We start from the raw sequence: 17,282 nt of genomic DNA, 5'->3' as shown, positions 1-17,282 counted from the left end.
CAATGTGGTACAATGTGGTACCTTTTGGTTGAAAACGTCACATTTACATTTTTCGCCTTATTACAAAGGAGTAAGGTGCAAAAGTGTAAACATATTATTGACGTCCACTGTACGAGATGGTACTGAAATTAAATTTTTAGACTGTTTTATTTTTATGATTTTTAATTTTAAAATATTTATCAGTACGGTTTTTACTCACTATTATTTTTAGTCGCTTTTGTCGACATGTTTCGGATTCTTTGGGAATCCATCCTCAGGCACGAGTGTCCGCGGCGGTTGTACGTCGTGCAATGCCCGCAAAATAATAGTGAGTAAAAACCGTACTGATAAATATTTTGAAATATGTCTCACGATAGTTTAAGTGCGATTTTTAATTTTGTGTCGAATTTTTTGCTTCGGAACATTACAGCACTTGATATTACCTACATACCGACATTTTTGTTACCATGTCTATTCTGTCAGTATACTGGTCTATGCACTAGTGGGGTGGGGGGTAGTCTGGGGCCCAATTTGACTGGAGAAATGACAGAAAGTGACTTGACAGCACTACCAATTATTAGGAATTAATTATTAGGAACTGTCGACGCCAAACTACTTATAAATAAAGCTTTCCGTGTAATTTGGAAAATTTTACAGTTTTTCCTCGTCAGCCAGCCAGCCACATAGCATTAAACTAAATATGTGTCGTTTTCAATCAAAAGGTCATACGCTCTGACGTCCTTATGGTAAGCGACAATGTGGTACCTTTTGCTTCAAAACGAGAACCAGTATTTTGCGCCATGAATTGCTGTAGTTTTGACAACAAACCATAGAAGCGGAGCGTGAATCTCGTGAACTAAACGCGTAACCGCCCGGCCACGATATCGCGCGGCGGCGGCAGCGGCGAGCGGCGGCCATAGGTGGGAACGAAAGGTCCGATCGCTGTCTCGCTCCAACCTATGGCCGCCATGGCGCGATGTCGTGGCCGGGCGGTGAGCGCCATGAATTTTACGGCGCGTAAGCCATTTTGGTCGCGTGGTACAGATTGCAATTGCGTTGATTTTATTGTTTTGTATGGCTTCTCAATAGTAATCCATACTAATATTATAAATGCGAAAGTCTGTCTGTCTGTCTGTCTGTGTGTTACCTCTTCACACTTAAACCGCTAAACCGATTTAGTTGAAATTTGGTATACAGATAGTTTGAGTCCCGGGACTCCCGGGGAGGGACATAGGATACTTTTTATCCCAAAACTCACCCCTCAAGGGGATGAAAAGGGGGGTGGAATTTTTTATGGGGAATCAATAACCGCTGAACCGATTTAGATGAAACTTGGTATGGGGATAGTTTGAGCTGTGGGAAATGATATAGAATAACTTTTATCCCCGAAATCATCCCTTAAGGGTGTAAAAAATGGGGTGGAAATGTATAGTGTGGACCAATTTGGGGGTGAAAAAGGATGGATTAAAAAGCAGATTTGTTTAAGAATTAAGGTACCCAAATTACTAATTCCACGCAGACGAAGTCGCGGGCAAAAGCTAGTAATAACTAAATGCCACATAGATAGGTACCTTATGATAACCATGATACGAGTACCTTCTATTATTTAAAGTAAAATTGGATCTCAAGTTGTAAATGAGACCCCAAGAAAAGTAATATCTCTATAAAGAGATTGCAATATCAATTCTTTTAATTCAGGTTAATTAAAGTTTTTACCTTAAATTACCAACTTAGTAGGTGGTTAATTAAATGAGATATCGATACCTGAAAGATTTGCTCAATTGGTCTCTGTCTACATATTTAGGTTATTTATTTATGTTTAATAATACTTAAAATGTATTAAAAAAGCAATAATTAATACGTTTAAAAGATTCCGGACTCCGAAAGTGGAACAAAACGCAGAGAAAATGAATAATGCAGAACTTTAACTCCCAAGCCTTAAATAAAAATGTTCACGATGTAAAAAAATAGTGGATGTAAAAAATAAAATAAAAAAACGCCTGTAAATAGTTAAATGTTTTTTTTTAACTTAAACTGATTCTTTGTTAGGGCATTATAAATTATATTATATAAGTAGTTGGTCAAATCAAATTGTCCGTAAATAAGAACAATAAAAAACTAAACTCATCCTTTTCTTTCGGGTGCTAGTACTAGTGTAAGATAAAGATAGTATGATTCTCTCTGATTCTCTCTGTCCATGTTTGAAATGAGACAGTCCTTTGACAAACTATAGATCAAATACAAAAAGTTGTGTACATTATAAAACAGCTGAACCTGGCTTATACCTTATACTGGTATTATAATGTAATTTTGTATAATATTCTCATCGTCTATTTTGCGTGTAAATAATATTTATCAGTTTTTATGTAATGTTGTTTTAAGACCCTTTCCTTTTATTTGTAAGATTGTGTAAATGACAATGAAAAATCTGAAAGAAATGCCGAATAAAATAAAATAAAATATTTAAATAAGCACATGTTGATCTAGAACAGTTTTTAGTAGAATCTTCTAAAATGTATATTTAATATGCCATTTAAATTTTTACTCTGGTATTCTTTTCTTTATAACATAATTGACATTCCTCACAAAATGTATGTATGTACCTAATTTAAAAAAAAAATGTATGTGCTCAAATAATAGTAATTTAGAACTCCTTATTTTTTATATTAATTTTTAACAAGCAGAAACGTCTGCGATCGATGCTATTAAGCTTAGAATAATTTTAAAAGTGGTAAAATTACTGCCTTGGGTGAGACTTGAACTCACGGCCTCTGGATTTTGATGGATGGATGGATTTTTCCACTTTTAAAATTATTTCTCCTTATTTTTGTTATGATTTCATTGTCTTAAGGTTCTATAAAATGTATATAATCAGAATTATTTGGTACAATTAACTTGTGTCGCTTAACTTCAGACATATCTACACTATTATAGCAAAATCGCAAAATCTGACAGTTAAGCGACTCGCTTATTAATTATTATCTAATATTCCTGTGTATAATTATTTAGAATTCCGATGTATTTGCTCTTAGTAGACAATGAGGCCTACCGCGTTTAATTTCGCCGCTAGGGGCGCTAGTGTAGATCTTTCAAAATGTCAAATGCATAGAAGTTTTGGGGGTTTCAAGCTTTTTTTTCGGGAATTTTCACTCCTTATTCATAACTGCGGTAAATCTTTGTCCACCTACTAATCATGGTAAAGAATAGATATAGCTCAATAAATGTTAGTGGTTTAAAAAAAGTGCCAACTAAAATATATGTAAAATTAAACAGGTTGAAAAAATGGCACATTTAGACGTTAAAATACATTTGTGTATATTAGAAAGTATTGAATTTATAAAAATAAGCGTAGAAGAATTTTGAGATCTGTTTTTCTCGACCTGCATCTACAGTGGCGCCAACTGGTGAGCACAAAAACGGTAGCCCTCATTCCGATCTATTTGCACTCAGTTGACAATTGTTTTGCTTATAACCCCTGACCGATCTGAAGCCACGGGCCACGGCCGCACGGTCATTGTGATATTATTGCTAAATAGGTACTAAAGCTTGACAAGATTCTATTTGGCCCTGAAATAGTGTCGCTATAAGCAGCTTACTTTCCAGCATTATTTTTAGTCAAATAAAATGTCAGTACCGGTCATATTAGACTAATTTCAAAACATTATTGGAATGCTACGCAGTCCTTCGTCCTTGTATTTGTGTAAATTTTGTTGTACCTAAATATTCAACTTATGGCTTTTTTATGTGTAAAATGGAGTTGGCAACCTTTGAAGGTTTGCTAGATGGCGCCTTCATAGCTTGCCCCTTTTCTATGAGATTTGGCTTAAAGGGCTGGCATCCAGGGCATAAAATTGCAATTAAAAATCAAAAATCTTGTCAGTTTATACCCGACTAACACGTTGAGACATTAGTATTAGGTTGTAAATATTACTTAAGCGAGACGGTGTGTTGTTGAATAAATATTTTGTACATCAATGTTTGGTTTTTAATTTAGTGTTTATTTGTGTTTCCTTGAGTGGTGCGGTTTTCACATAATAGTATAGGCCAAAGGTGTGGCGCCATCTATTCGAGAATTACTTTTTCTTGATTTCCGGGGGAAGGTTTTTCCTTTATTCCAAGAGTTTATTTGTATTATACGGAGTTACATGTCTTTGCTTGTACAACTTAGTATTTGGAATTCGCGGCTCAATTTTAGTTAGTATAAAGGAATAAATAAAACTATTACGTTTTGTCATTCTTAATTTTATTCCATTTCTCAGTAGTAGTGTGAATATACAGTCATATTTTCACCTAAGTAACTATCAGTACTTCGGTGTAAATGTGAAATAATAAGAATATCAAAACAACAATTAACAAATATACATTTCCATATGTAATTTTTATTATATATAAAGAAAAAAATAAGTACAATATTTATCTATATACACATTAATCACAGATTTTTGAGTGGTTTCAAATTTACAGAATTATAAACTAAGATCCGATAAGGAGATAATATCCTTATTTATTAGAAATTGAGTTAAGTAAAATCTTATCAATATCAAATATGAGAGTAGAAAATAAACGGGTAGTCTTATCCTATATAGGTATACGGTACCTATTTAAAAAACAAAACTTTTAATAAAACTAATAATTAATACTACTAACGTTAGTTATTTTATTTGTTTTTGAATTGTCCGAGATCCAATATCGGATGTCGGATGACCTTGAGAAAAACAGCTGCTAAAACATATCGTATGGCATCAATTTCTTTTATTTTTGCATTAATGCTTATTTTTTTAATAACAAAATATAATTAAATTTATAAAAAACCGGACAAGTGCGATTCGGACTCGCCCAACGAGGGTTCCGTACTCTTTTAGTATTTGTTGTTGTAGCGGCAACAAAAATACATTATCTGTGAAAATTTCAACTAGCTATCACGGTTTATGAGAGACAGACAGACGGACAGCGGAGTCTTAGTAATAGGGTCCTGTTTTTACCCTTTGGGTACGGAACCCTAAAAAGGCACTTTTTTTTGCTTTTTTATAGGAGTATCCGACATGCGATATCGATGTGAAAACGCTTTAACTGTTTCGGGTCGCGGCGTTAATTCTGGTGCAACCACGCGGGAGATGTAAATGTCAATACGGAATATTACTGCAATGTTCTGCCGCCAGAGTGCAGCACTAGTGCATACCTAATTGCACATCCTAAACCATAGAGTAACTTATACATACTAGGCCTTAAACAGTTTTTTGACAAGTTTTCACTATGACATTGATGCATCAAGGCGGTTTGTTTACAGGTGGCCCTACCGTGATCGAATAAGCAAGTGATAGGGAAGCAGAAACCGAACTTTAGATTTTCTTGTTTCGCGGTAGGCCCTGTGATTGTACTAGTGACGCCCTCTACGCAGAGTTTTGCGTAATATTCCCTATAGTAACGCTGTTGCAGTCATGATCCGAATGTACCTTAAATTAAAAAGCCAACAAATATAAAAAACAGTACTGTAAAACTACAGGTACGCTGAGTATGAGTAGTAGGTACAATCGGGGACATTCCCGGTGAAGGCGGTAAGGGAAAAAATCGTTTAAATGTCTTGCAGACGCTCAGGCGATATCATAAAAGTGATGACCAATGGACACTTAAAAATGTGGGTGTTGAGAAAAAATAAAGCTTAGCTCAGGTAAAGTTTATTGCCGTTCATTGTTTTTGTGACGGTCGGCATTTGCAAATGGAACCCAAAATGCATTCTAATTGGTCTTTCATAATGGACTCTTTATGGGGAGGCGAAGCTTAGGCTAAACAACAATAACTAATAAACTGTCCTTACTACCTATTGTTTGTCTCATTACCTGTTTTAACCCTTTTCATTATTAACATAAAGAATCCTAAATGCATCGTAATTGGTTATTTCTATGGGAGGCGGAGTTTAGCTCGCTCGTAAGGATCGAGGAAAATTTTCGAATTCGAATCCAAGTTCACCGGGACTGTCCCAGATTGTACAAACTTGAATAAATAAAACTAATATTAGGTACTCTATTCACTAAAACTATAAATAATAGACTAGAAATTATATTTAAAAGTTGCATGGTAATCAAATTGTTATAAAATTTATTGTTTTAAAAATAAATAACTAAATACGTAAACTTTATTGCTTAGGCGCAAAATAAATATAATTAAATATATTTCACCCAATCACAGGTAATCTAATCACTGGGCTCCTAAAGTATCATAAAACTTTTAGTAACTTATGAATGTTACATAAATTATAAGTTTCTTCCTTCCTTAAGTTTCCTTGTTCAAACTTCTTTGTCGTGAGTAGGAACAAATTTACACAACGGACAAACTAAATGTCCATTTTTTTCATACATTATTATAGCGTTTTCCATCAACAATACAATCATTTATTAATAAAATTACAATTTTATTAATAACACGACACACGACACAACGTTGGGCTAGGCCCTCAGATAAGACGCTACGTAGCGTACACATGGTCGTATATCCAAGGTACGTAATATTCAACATTGGTGTACACGTCGGGTACGCCTCTGCGCGCGCAGTCTGGGACAAAGGACATGAACCCACAATCAGAGTCTCTCCGTTCTTGATTGGGGGCTCAACATTGGTGTACACGTCGGGTACGCCTCTGCGCGCGCAGTCTGAGACAAAGGACATGAACCCACAATCAGAGTCTCTCCGTTCTTCATTGGGGGCCTCCAATCCTCCTAGCGATGCATTGGTAACTCCTAGCGTACCTATATGCAAGGTAGTGTTCAACGTTGGTATACACGTTAGCAGGAGCCGAAGGACATGCACTCGCATAGCAACGCAAGCCCTTACGGCTTTGAAGGGGATCACTAATTAGTGAAAATATCAATTTTGAATCCTGCTAGCGACACTTCGATTACTCCGGGTATGAAGTTACTCCTTTACATTGAATGGGAGCTGCTACGTAGCGTACACATGAGCGTATATCCAAGGCACATAATGTTCAACGTTGGTGTACACGTCGGGTACTCCTGTGCGCGCGCAGCCTGAACCGAAGGATGTGAGACCGCGCAACTCCCAGCGGCTACCTGTCCGGCATTGAAGTGGACCGCCGCTATCGCCCTGAAAAGAAAATATATAAATTTTTATGTAATAAGTTAATTGATGAGTCGATTTTTTACATTAATGGAAAAATTATAAAATTCACACCTCCGGTAGGACGCGAATCTGCGACAATTGGAACACCAATCCAATCGCTTCTGCCAACTGCCACGGAGGCCTACCAGATGTGTGCGAATTTTTCCATCCCTTCCCTCAACGCCTTAAGGGTGGCGTATAGCAACACCTAGCTGTAAGAATTGATCTTAACAGGCACCCGAGTCTCAAGTTAGGTATATTAATAATTCGCCAGTAACAATTTGCTAACCCATACTAAACATTTTTTTATGAAGCAGAAACGTCTGCGAGCGTTATTCCAAATTTTTAAATTTAAGGGAAAATTGAAAAATTTACACCGGCAGGACTCGAATCTGCGACCATTGGAACACCGGTCCAATCGCTTCTGCAAACTAAGCCGCGGAGGCCTTAATTTTTCCATCCCTACCCTCAACGCCTTAAGGGGGTTCTTACAGGTAGGTGTTGCTATACGTCGAGGGAAGGGATGGAAAAATTCGCACACATCTCGAAGGCCTCCGTGGCAGTTGGCAGTGTATTTTAATTGGGGAGAGATCTCCGGGACATCAGTTGGCATTTGAGAAGAAACAATTGCCAAACAGATCTGTACAATATTTTGTAGTAATTGCACTACTATAATTAAGTTAACTAAGTTAAGTACATATGTAACTAGAGACTGATAGGTCCTACAGTCAAACTTTATTGAGTTTTGCGGGGCTATGAATATATTAAGAATACTCTGTATTTTAATAAATAAATAAAATCCCTAGCTTATACTAATCTATTACGGTACTGATGATATGATATTTAATATAAATAAAAAGAATATGACTACATAATATGTGTACAATGACAATAATTATGTCTCTAAATAAGACAATGAAACTATAAACAAACGGTAATAGTTATCTAATAAGCATGTAGTTATCGAATGTTCTAATCTATGTCATGAAAGTATTGAAAGTATTAGTCACGGTCACGGGATATACTCATCAAGTTGTCTTAAAACAAATATGTCGAAGGCTTATCTTGATTTAAGGCTTGATGTTATGCTTTGATGGGAGATAATAACACATAGTATACATATTATAAACAGTAACTGAAGTCGTCTAAGTTAAGTTTCTTTTTAGTAGTGCTCCAAAGTTTTTTTCATCTTTGATATCGGCTACCTAATGCTATATAAAAAAAGTTTTGAATGTCATTGCATATAGGCACTGCTGTTTAACCTCACTTTCCTACCTACTGCTAGTTACTAGGCTGTATTGTAATGAGGTTTTGTTGGTGAGGGCCTCATTCTAAAGAGGGGATAAGTTCGCCTTTGTACTAATGACGAATGTTATTTTTCCTGTTTTGTTTTGAATTTTGTACAATAAAGTACTATTGGATATCGGATAGAAGTAAAATATATAAAGTATGTATTTCAGTGTATGTATACTATATGTTTTTCTGTATTTAGGTATTTATTTTTATTCGACGGTATTTATTCAATATAAGAAATCTTTATTGATAAAAAATCATAATGCAAAAAAGGCAGACTTAATGCGATTGGGCAACATTTCCCAAACTATAAGTCGCGGGCGAAATTTGAGTGGACCCTGAAACATGCCACACACGACACGCCGACTGCCAACCGATCGATTTAACAGCCTGTGCTCCGCATGCACCTGTATAAAACGGCCAAAAGGTGGGTCCCGAATTTGGCAGTCTTTGTTAGGTGGGTCGAAGCTCAGTCAACTGTTTTTCTCATAGGCTCCATCCGAAATCCGATATCAGAGAGGCACTCATAGTTTTAGTATATGTATTTTTACAATGCTCTAAGTAGGTATACTTAGATACTAACAGACGAAGTGAAGTTAAGGTACTGTTTATTATGCTGACAATGTGATATATAAGATATTAAGAACTATCGTCTTGTATATTTTAATTGTCTTCTTATTCATTAATAGACGTCCTTGATTTTAACATTGGAAAGTTAATTAGACACTTTCGCTTGACCGGAACAATGTTTATTTCCTAGTTTTGTTTTTCGATGACGCAAATCGGAAATAGGCATAGATTTTTAGGATCATTAAATGCAAGTTATTATTTGACAGACTTTGGCTCCGCCAGTGAAAATTATCTTAAGGTCTCGAAATCGTTATTCTAGCTTCAAAAGTTTAAAGTTCAATTAACCGACCACACTTAGTTTCGTTTTAATTATTGGATTGTATTTTTTATTTTCTTGACTTTTTTATCATTTACCTATTTTAATTCTTATTTACTTAAGTAATATATACTGTAGATATTGACGATGCAAAAGGGATTCGACGGATTCTATCATATACTATCTTGTAGTTTGATATTAATGCTTAGTTTGCAACCTACCACACAAGCCCCCGTGCTCCCATCCGTACTGCCCGCACACAAATGGCCCTCGTTCAGCGGCAACGTCAACGAGTACCTCTCCCTGCATATCCTCAGCGGCAGCACAGGCACCTCCGCTTCCAACAGTACATCTGTCAACGTCCCGTTCGTCTGTTCCCTCCCCCAACCCGTCGCGTAACACTCATCCTTAAAGTCTATCCCGTTATTATCATCTATAAACGGATCTATTTCATCATCAAACATCAACTTCTTATCATTTCTTTCTGTTTTTCTCCTATCTTTAGCCATTTTAGTTTTAATCAACTTAACAACACTATCTAAAGTGGCACTGGGGTATACTATATCACTTTTCCTTTCATTATCAGCTTTTTGGATGTCTTCATCAGTCTTTCTGTTTGTATGTCTGTTGCTATCGTTGGCTACTCTTACGTTGTATCTCATGTTTTTGTTCTTTTTGCTGACGAATCCGGAGAAGATTGTCTTGGTTAAATTGTTTAGCTTTTCTAAGTATTTTGTGGCTGTGTCGGGGTTGGGTTTGGGTGGTCGCTTGGATTTTTTGGGAGGTTCTGAGGTGCTGGGTGGGTTATAGTCCGGTCGCATGTAGAAGGTGGTCCTCTCGGTGTTGAAGGCGGGGGGCTCGAAGGGGGGCAGGCAGATTGTTCTGATGCGGCTTCGGGCACCCACGTCGGCAGGCTTTGTAAGTTTCATTAAAGCTGAAATTTGAAAAATGACTTTATGTGAATACTTTATTGACTATGTCAAAATAGGACATCAATATGATCTTATTATTAAGTTTGACATATCTATAATAATTCAATGTTTTTAAGAATTAATAACTGCATCAATAAATTGCTCTGATATTTAGATTAAGGTAATATTTAAAACTTGACAATTTAAAAGTGCTTGATGCTAGGCCTATTTGAATAAAGAATATATTGAATCTCACTAAGAAGTCAGAATATATTTATTTATTTATTTTAAACTTTATTGCACAATTAAAATACGTACAAATGGCGGACTTAATGCCTCAAGGCATTCTCTACCAGTCAACCATTGGGCAAAACAGAAATTCTCGAATATACTCGTGCATATGCCCTTATGTCGAAAAATAAAAACGATTTGTAAGCTTTTTCCTGGCGGTCTCATTCACTAAGAACTGCTATCAAAGCATTGCAAACTATCTAGCACCACAATCAATCTAAACTTTTCGAATCCAGCCGCCCTTAAACTTTACGTGGACCAGGCCCGCAATTTTAAATGCATATAAAAAATATGATTGAAGTTGGTTTGGATTATAAGTGTCACCAGTGTACCTATGTCATGCTGGTAGTTATGAAAGCGATGATGGAGTACTATTCTTTCGATAGGCACGTAGGCTCCCTTTTGCTCGGCGCGGTCCCATTCCCCGAGAACTGCCGTCCATAGCGCCGGTACTGGCAGGTTGAACAGCTCACTGAAATGAGAGGGTGCGAAGCTGAGAGGTTTGATATGGCTGAACTTGTTCAAAAACTCTAAATCAAATATACAATAATGATTCTAAAGCTCCTTTTTGGATATGGCACATCGAGAACTTATTAACTAACTCATTCAACATTTGACATAAATCAGAAAAATAACAGTGAATCATTATAACTGATTTAAGATATTTGAAAATTAAACATGACTAATTTGTTTCCTTCGGAACCACCATTTAGTCCCGACACTCCGGCTCCGGGCGACGAGTACCTACCTATTATTAGCCGATTGGAAAAAAAATATGATTTTGTCGTTAAACTATGGAGACAACTGAATGTCTTTATTGTCCAGAAAAATTTCAATTTTCTTGTACATATTACAGTGAGCGGTGATGACCACTTAAAGCGAATGCAACCACCAACACCAATCAGTCCGAAGCTCAGCCCCTACCACCGAACTACCTGCATGCCCTTATTTGTGTATGTGTCGTGACCAGATAATAGAATTTGATCATTTCTGGAAATGTCATTTTAGAAATGATCACTTCATGGCCAACCGATCATATTATAAAAGCAAGACCTGGAAACCTGGATGCCCTAGCTTACTTCTGTATACAGTGCGCTGTAAGCAGCCACTGAGGATGCAGGAGGACTTCAAGACCTGGAAACCTGGATGCCCTTACTTCTGTATACAGTGCGCTGTAAGCAGCTACTGAGGATGTAGGAGGACTTCAACACCGGGAAACCTAGATGACCTTACTTCTGTATACAGTGCGCTGTAAGCAGTCACTGAGGATGCAGGAGGACTTCAAGATCTGGAAACCTGGATGCCCTTACTTCTGTATATAGTGCGCTGTAAGCAGCTACTGAGGATGCAGGAGGACTTCAACACCGGGAAATCTAGATGACCTTACTTCTGTATACAGTGCGCTGTAAGCAGCCACTGAGGATGCAGGAGGACTTCAAGACCTGGAAACCTGGACGCCCTTACTTCTGTATACAGTGCGCTGTAAGCAGCCACTGAGGATGCAGGAGGACTTCAAGACCTGGAAACTTGGATGCCCTTACTTCTGTATACAGTGCGCTGTAAGCAGCTACTGAGGATGCAGGAGGACTGCAAGACCTGGAAACCTGGATGCCCTTACTTCTGTATACAGTGCGCTGAAAGCAGCCACTGAGGATACAGGTGGACTGCAAGACCTGGAAACCTGGATGCCCTTACTTCTGTATACAGTGCGCTCTAAGCAGCCACTGAGGATGCAGGTGGACTGCAAGACCTGGAAACCTGGATGCCCTTACTTCTGTATACAGTGCGCTGTAAGCAGCCACTGAGGATGCAGGAGGACTGCAAGACCTGGAAACCTGGATGCCCTTACTTCTGTATACAGTGCGATGTAAGCAGCTACTGAGGATGCACGAGGACTGCAAGACCTGGATGCCCTTACTTGTGTATACAGTGCGCTGTAGTGAGTAGCCATAATGGATGCACGAGGACGCCGCCGCACCAGTGCCCGATGAGCCCAAAATTCGGGTGCAGCAGTTGCAGGGATACCTGGAAGACACAATATTCTTCTACAAATTATGAAATCTTTGAATTGGACTGGATGCAAGCGGCGCGCGGAAAGCAAGGCCATTCAAACATTGCGCTTGCGTCCATTCCACATCCCTAAGGTGACATTATCTTTCCTTTAAAGCCTTCTCACTCCACTCTCACTCTCCCGTCCACGTGACGACTGTAGTAGTCTAAGACACACCTGCCACGGCCATGCCCCGCGCTTGGACTCTCTTCCCTTAATGATCCGCAGTTGTCCCGCTGTACGCTCCCGCGGTTGCCGTGTGTGTCGACGGATTGGGACGCCGCACTCTGAAAATAAAACGAGAATTCTTGAGGCTTGCATTATATAACACACATCACATTAAAAATATCAAACTAAATCTCTGGTCCTACAGAGAATCTCAAATCGGTCCTTATCTACCTCTTAATCGTATACAACGCTAAAACCATAGATTGATATCAGCTACAAATGGAGTAAGTACAGTAAAGTTGGCTTAAAATATATTGTAGCAGCAAAAGTGGTCAAATACCTTAGTTCGTCACGACATATATTTAGTACGGTGTGGTGTGAGAAACTATTTTGCCACTTAGGCTGCTACAACATATAAATGTACCTATATTAAAACAGCTCCTGTATCTTCAAACTTATAAAGGACGATTGCTTATTTTAGTTGCGTTGTCGTTTATGTTTTACGAACTGTAAATTTCGCACTTAAACTATCGTGAGACATATTTCAAAATATTTATCAGTACGGTTTTTACTCACTATTATTTTTAGTCGCTTTTGGCGACATGTTTCGGATTCTTTGGGAATCCATCCTCAGGCACGAGTGTCCGCGGCGGTTGTACGTCGTGCACTAAAAATAATAGTGAGTAAAAACCGTACTGATAAATATTTTAACTGTAAATTTGCTTGTAATTTTTGTAAACGCATGCATTGCATTGTAGGTTTTTGGGTTCCGTACCCAAAGAGTAAAAACGGGACCCTATTACTAAGACTCCGCTGTCCGTCTGTCTGTCTGTCTGTCTGTCACCAGACTGTATCTCATGAACCGTGATAGCTAGACAGTTGAAATTTTCACAGATGATGTATTTCTGTTGCCGCTATAACAACAAATACTAAAAACTACGGAACCCTCGGTGTGCGAGTCCGACTCGCACTTGGCCGGTTTTTTATACCTACACTTTACCTAAATAGTAGAGGAAATACGTACATAAATTACGTTAATCAATTCGTAAAATGTAATTTAAACGTCAATTAAACCAAAACGGTAGTTTTAGCATTCTATTTAACGAAACAGGTAATAAAATGATCAAGTATGTGATCGCATGTCCTCATTAGAATTTGTAACGTAACCCAGGTAGCAAAATGACGTAAAATGACGTCAGCGACGTCATAATGACGGCATTATTACGTCATTATGACGTCGCTGACGTCATTTGACGTCATTTTGCTACCTGGGAAGTATCATGAGATGCGTATAAATACTGATTTAAGTTTGTAAGTGTCGCGAAATTATTTTCCTGAATCTTAATGTAAGTGAGTGAGTGGTCATGACCCTCGCTCGTCCTTTTTCAAAGGTTGTCCATCGCTGTTCAACGTGGCAACGCGGCGAGCGTGATGGGCTCCTTTGCATCTGGAGGGGCGCGGGGCGCATTTTGTGAATAGTTTTTATGTTGTTAGGTTCTAGTTTAGGTTAATGTAAGTAACATTAAGATTCAGGAAAATAATTTCGAAAAATAAATAACATTTTGGAAAAAATAATTGAAGTACCTATACCTAGACACCTCAGTAAATTCCTTTGTCTATAAGTAGTAAAAAAAATAAAATTAGGTGCGTGCATAAAATCAGCATATTATCTGTCGGAAAAGTTGAATTTCCTCGGGAAATTCAGAAGACCGGCGAAAAACGACGGAACTATATGACGGGAAACAGCTTACCGGCACACGCGACGATCCACAATAAACCGATTTAAATTCAACCTTAACGAGTGGTAATTAGAATCAAAATCGTGGTATAGCAACCTTGATGAGTTTGCTTTTTATTAACTCGGCTATTCATGCGTGGTTTTTATTTAACTTATTTTATCGCGGTTTATCGCTTTATCAGACTGTCAACAGTTTTATACAAGGTGGCTAAAAAATAAGTGCATTCTCGTTGCCAGGGAGGTTTTGGGATTATACTGAGCAACTTTTACTATGGGACTAACCACGAAATCGAGAGAAAAAAATCGGCCAAGTGCGAGTCGGACTCGCGCACCGAGGGTTCTGTACTTTTTAGTATTTGTTCTAATAGCGGCAACAGAAATGTTCCATCTGTGAAAATTTCAACTGTTTAGCTATCACGGTTCATAAGCTACAGCCTGGTGACAGACAGACAGACGGACAGACGGACAGACGGACAGTGGAGTCTTAGTAATAGGGGTCCCGTTTTTACCCTTTGGGTACGGAACCCTAAAATTTGGCTGTTTCATACATTTTGACTGGTCCTTTTTCTATGGGAGGGTAAATCTTTTATGGTGATACTTTCCGAGTGTAGGACTGACTTCTACTTAAACTACAATTGTAAAGTAGGTAGTAGGTTGTCAATAAAACTCAGTCAATTCTGGTTGCAGCTCGGTTTAAGTCACGCAAACGAAACAAAACAACAAATCTGTTTAATTAATGACTTTGGCATTAAGAACCATTCTCACACCATTTGTCTCTACATTGTAATGAATACCTTTGAACACGCAAAAAATCGACTCATTCACAAAACTGCTCATTAATTATACTCGTCAAGTCGTAACCTAGGTTTTGTTGTATGTTTTACACCTTGAGGCGTATCTTGCTGAGGGGTCTGCATCTATGTAAAAAAATCCATAAGCTTTGTAAATCTTGAATGGATTTCTGCTCTGTCCAAAGAGTTGCACTTCGAAGCTTGCGGCATTTTAATACCTGACCTAAACTGTATAGTGGTGTGTATATACAGAAGCCCCGATAGCGATATATTCTTTTTCTTTGAAAGGTTGGAAGTTTTACTTGACAAATTAACACTGCGTTCTCGTAATTTTAAGCGCAAAGTAATTTTGGCAGGTGATTTTAACATTAATTTACTAAGTAACGATTCAGCAAAGCATTCTTTCATGTCTTGTTTAAATAAGTATAACTTTAAAGCCAAAATTATAGAACCGACTAGAATCACGAATACGTCTCAAACGTGCATTGACAATTTGATCTCAAACTTTCGGCAATGCACAGCTAAAGTCTTAAACTTGGGTATATCTGATCACACAGGTCAGATAATTACTTTTCCTACCTCACTTGGCTTCAAAGAGAAATACTGGTTTGTTAAAAGTAGACACATTGATAAGCACATGGAAATTTTTATTAAGTACATTTCACAGACAAAATTCTCTGATGTATTCGAGAAACAGGACCCCAACAGTGCTTATCAGACATTTATTGATATGTTTAAGTTAGTATTTGACTTAACAATACCTCTCGAAACTGTTCGTAAGACGTACAAGAGTAATCCTAACTGGAAAACGAGAGGTATCGTGAAGGCAAGTAAAACCAAGCGTAAAATGCACTTGTTAACTCAGAGGTACAAAAATATCCAGACTTTGACTAATTATAAGATGTACTGTAAACTGTACAAAAAAGTGATACGTCGTGCAAAAATGATCACAAATGATAAATTCATCTACAACAGTGCCAATAAATCTAAAGCTTCATGGGCACTGATTAAGCAACATACTTCTTCCGTAAACCCTCTGCAGTCAATGATAAAAAAAGTAATGAATGATGGAATTAGTATATCGAATCCCTCAACGATAGCCGAAACTTTTAACCATTTTTTTCTTAATCAAAATTCGAGTAAAGCTGCTTGTGATAAATCTTATAAATGTATTTCCCAAACCGTCTGCAAAAGCATTTTTCTAAACCCTGTTGACAAAAATGAACTGAAGAACATTGTAAACTCGTTAAGCAATAAAAAAAGTGTTGGTCACGACTCTATTCCAGTACAAGTAATTAAAGCTAGTATTGATTTTATCGCTGATCCTTTGATACACATTTTAAACCTAACTCTTGAGACGGGAATATTTCCTGAAGATTTAAAAAAAGCCTTAATTAAACCTTTACATAAAAAAGGTGAGAGGGATCAAATTAATAATTACAGACCGATTGCTCTGCTTCCAACTTTTTCGAAAATCTTCGAGAAAGTTATTTACAGTAGATTATTTAGCTTCATACAAGCAAACAAAATACTTAATTCAAACCAGTTCGGATTTCAGAAGGGAAAATCTACATCATTGGCAATATTTAAGATTTTTATGCACATATGGGATCAGATTAACAATAAGAGACCATGTTTTGCTCTTCTGTTAGACCTGTCTAAAGCCTTTGATTGCGTGGTTCATAATACTGTTTTACGTCAATTAGAAAATTTAGGAATACGAGGAAATGCTCTGAAACTTTTCAAAACTTATTTATGTAATAGGAAGCAGGCGACAGTTATTGAATCGTTTAATAGTTTAACAAAAACCATAGAGCAGGAGCAATCAGACTTTGAAACTGTCAATGTAGGAGTTCCGCAAGGAAGTGTATTAGGTCCGCTTATTTTTCTAATTTATATTAACGAATTACCCAAAATTGTCAATGAATTATGCGTTCTATTTGCTGATGACGCTACACTTTTATTTTCAGGATCACTAACTGATGAGCAACTTGAACACAATATAAACAACACACTAGGCACTGTAATTGAATGGCTGAAAACACTAAACCTTAATGTTAAC

At 37.4% G+C, this 17,282-nt stretch overlaps 1 protein-coding gene across 1 annotated transcript in view; it reads right to left on the bottom strand.

The window, feature by feature from the left end:
- Positions 1 to 6,903: 6,903 nt before the first annotated feature.
- LOC134755392 (uncharacterized) overlaps positions 6,904 to 17,282 on the bottom strand; it is a 45,736-nt gene continuing 35,357 nt past the window's right edge. The window contains exons 2-6 of the mRNA XM_063691947.1: positions 12,701 to 12,810; positions 12,392 to 12,498; positions 10,806 to 10,945; positions 9,493 to 10,205; positions 6,904 to 7,077 (exon numbers count right to left, since the gene is read on the bottom strand). Coding sequence (XP_063548017.1) covers positions 6,916 to 7,077; positions 9,493 to 10,205; positions 10,806 to 10,945; positions 12,392 to 12,498; positions 12,701 to 12,810 — 1,232 coding nt within the window. The 3' untranslated portion in view covers positions 6,904 to 6,915. The remainder of the gene's footprint in view (positions 7,078 to 9,492; positions 10,206 to 10,805; positions 10,946 to 12,391; positions 12,499 to 12,700; positions 12,811 to 17,282) is intronic.

This window comes from Cydia strobilella, chromosome 2 (assembly GCF_947568885.1).
Source record: "Cydia strobilella chromosome 2, ilCydStro3.1, whole genome shotgun sequence".
Classification (NCBI taxonomy): Eukaryota; Metazoa; Arthropoda; class Insecta; order Lepidoptera; family Tortricidae; genus Cydia; species Cydia strobilella.
This window is presented reverse-complemented; position numbering and strand designations above follow the sequence as displayed.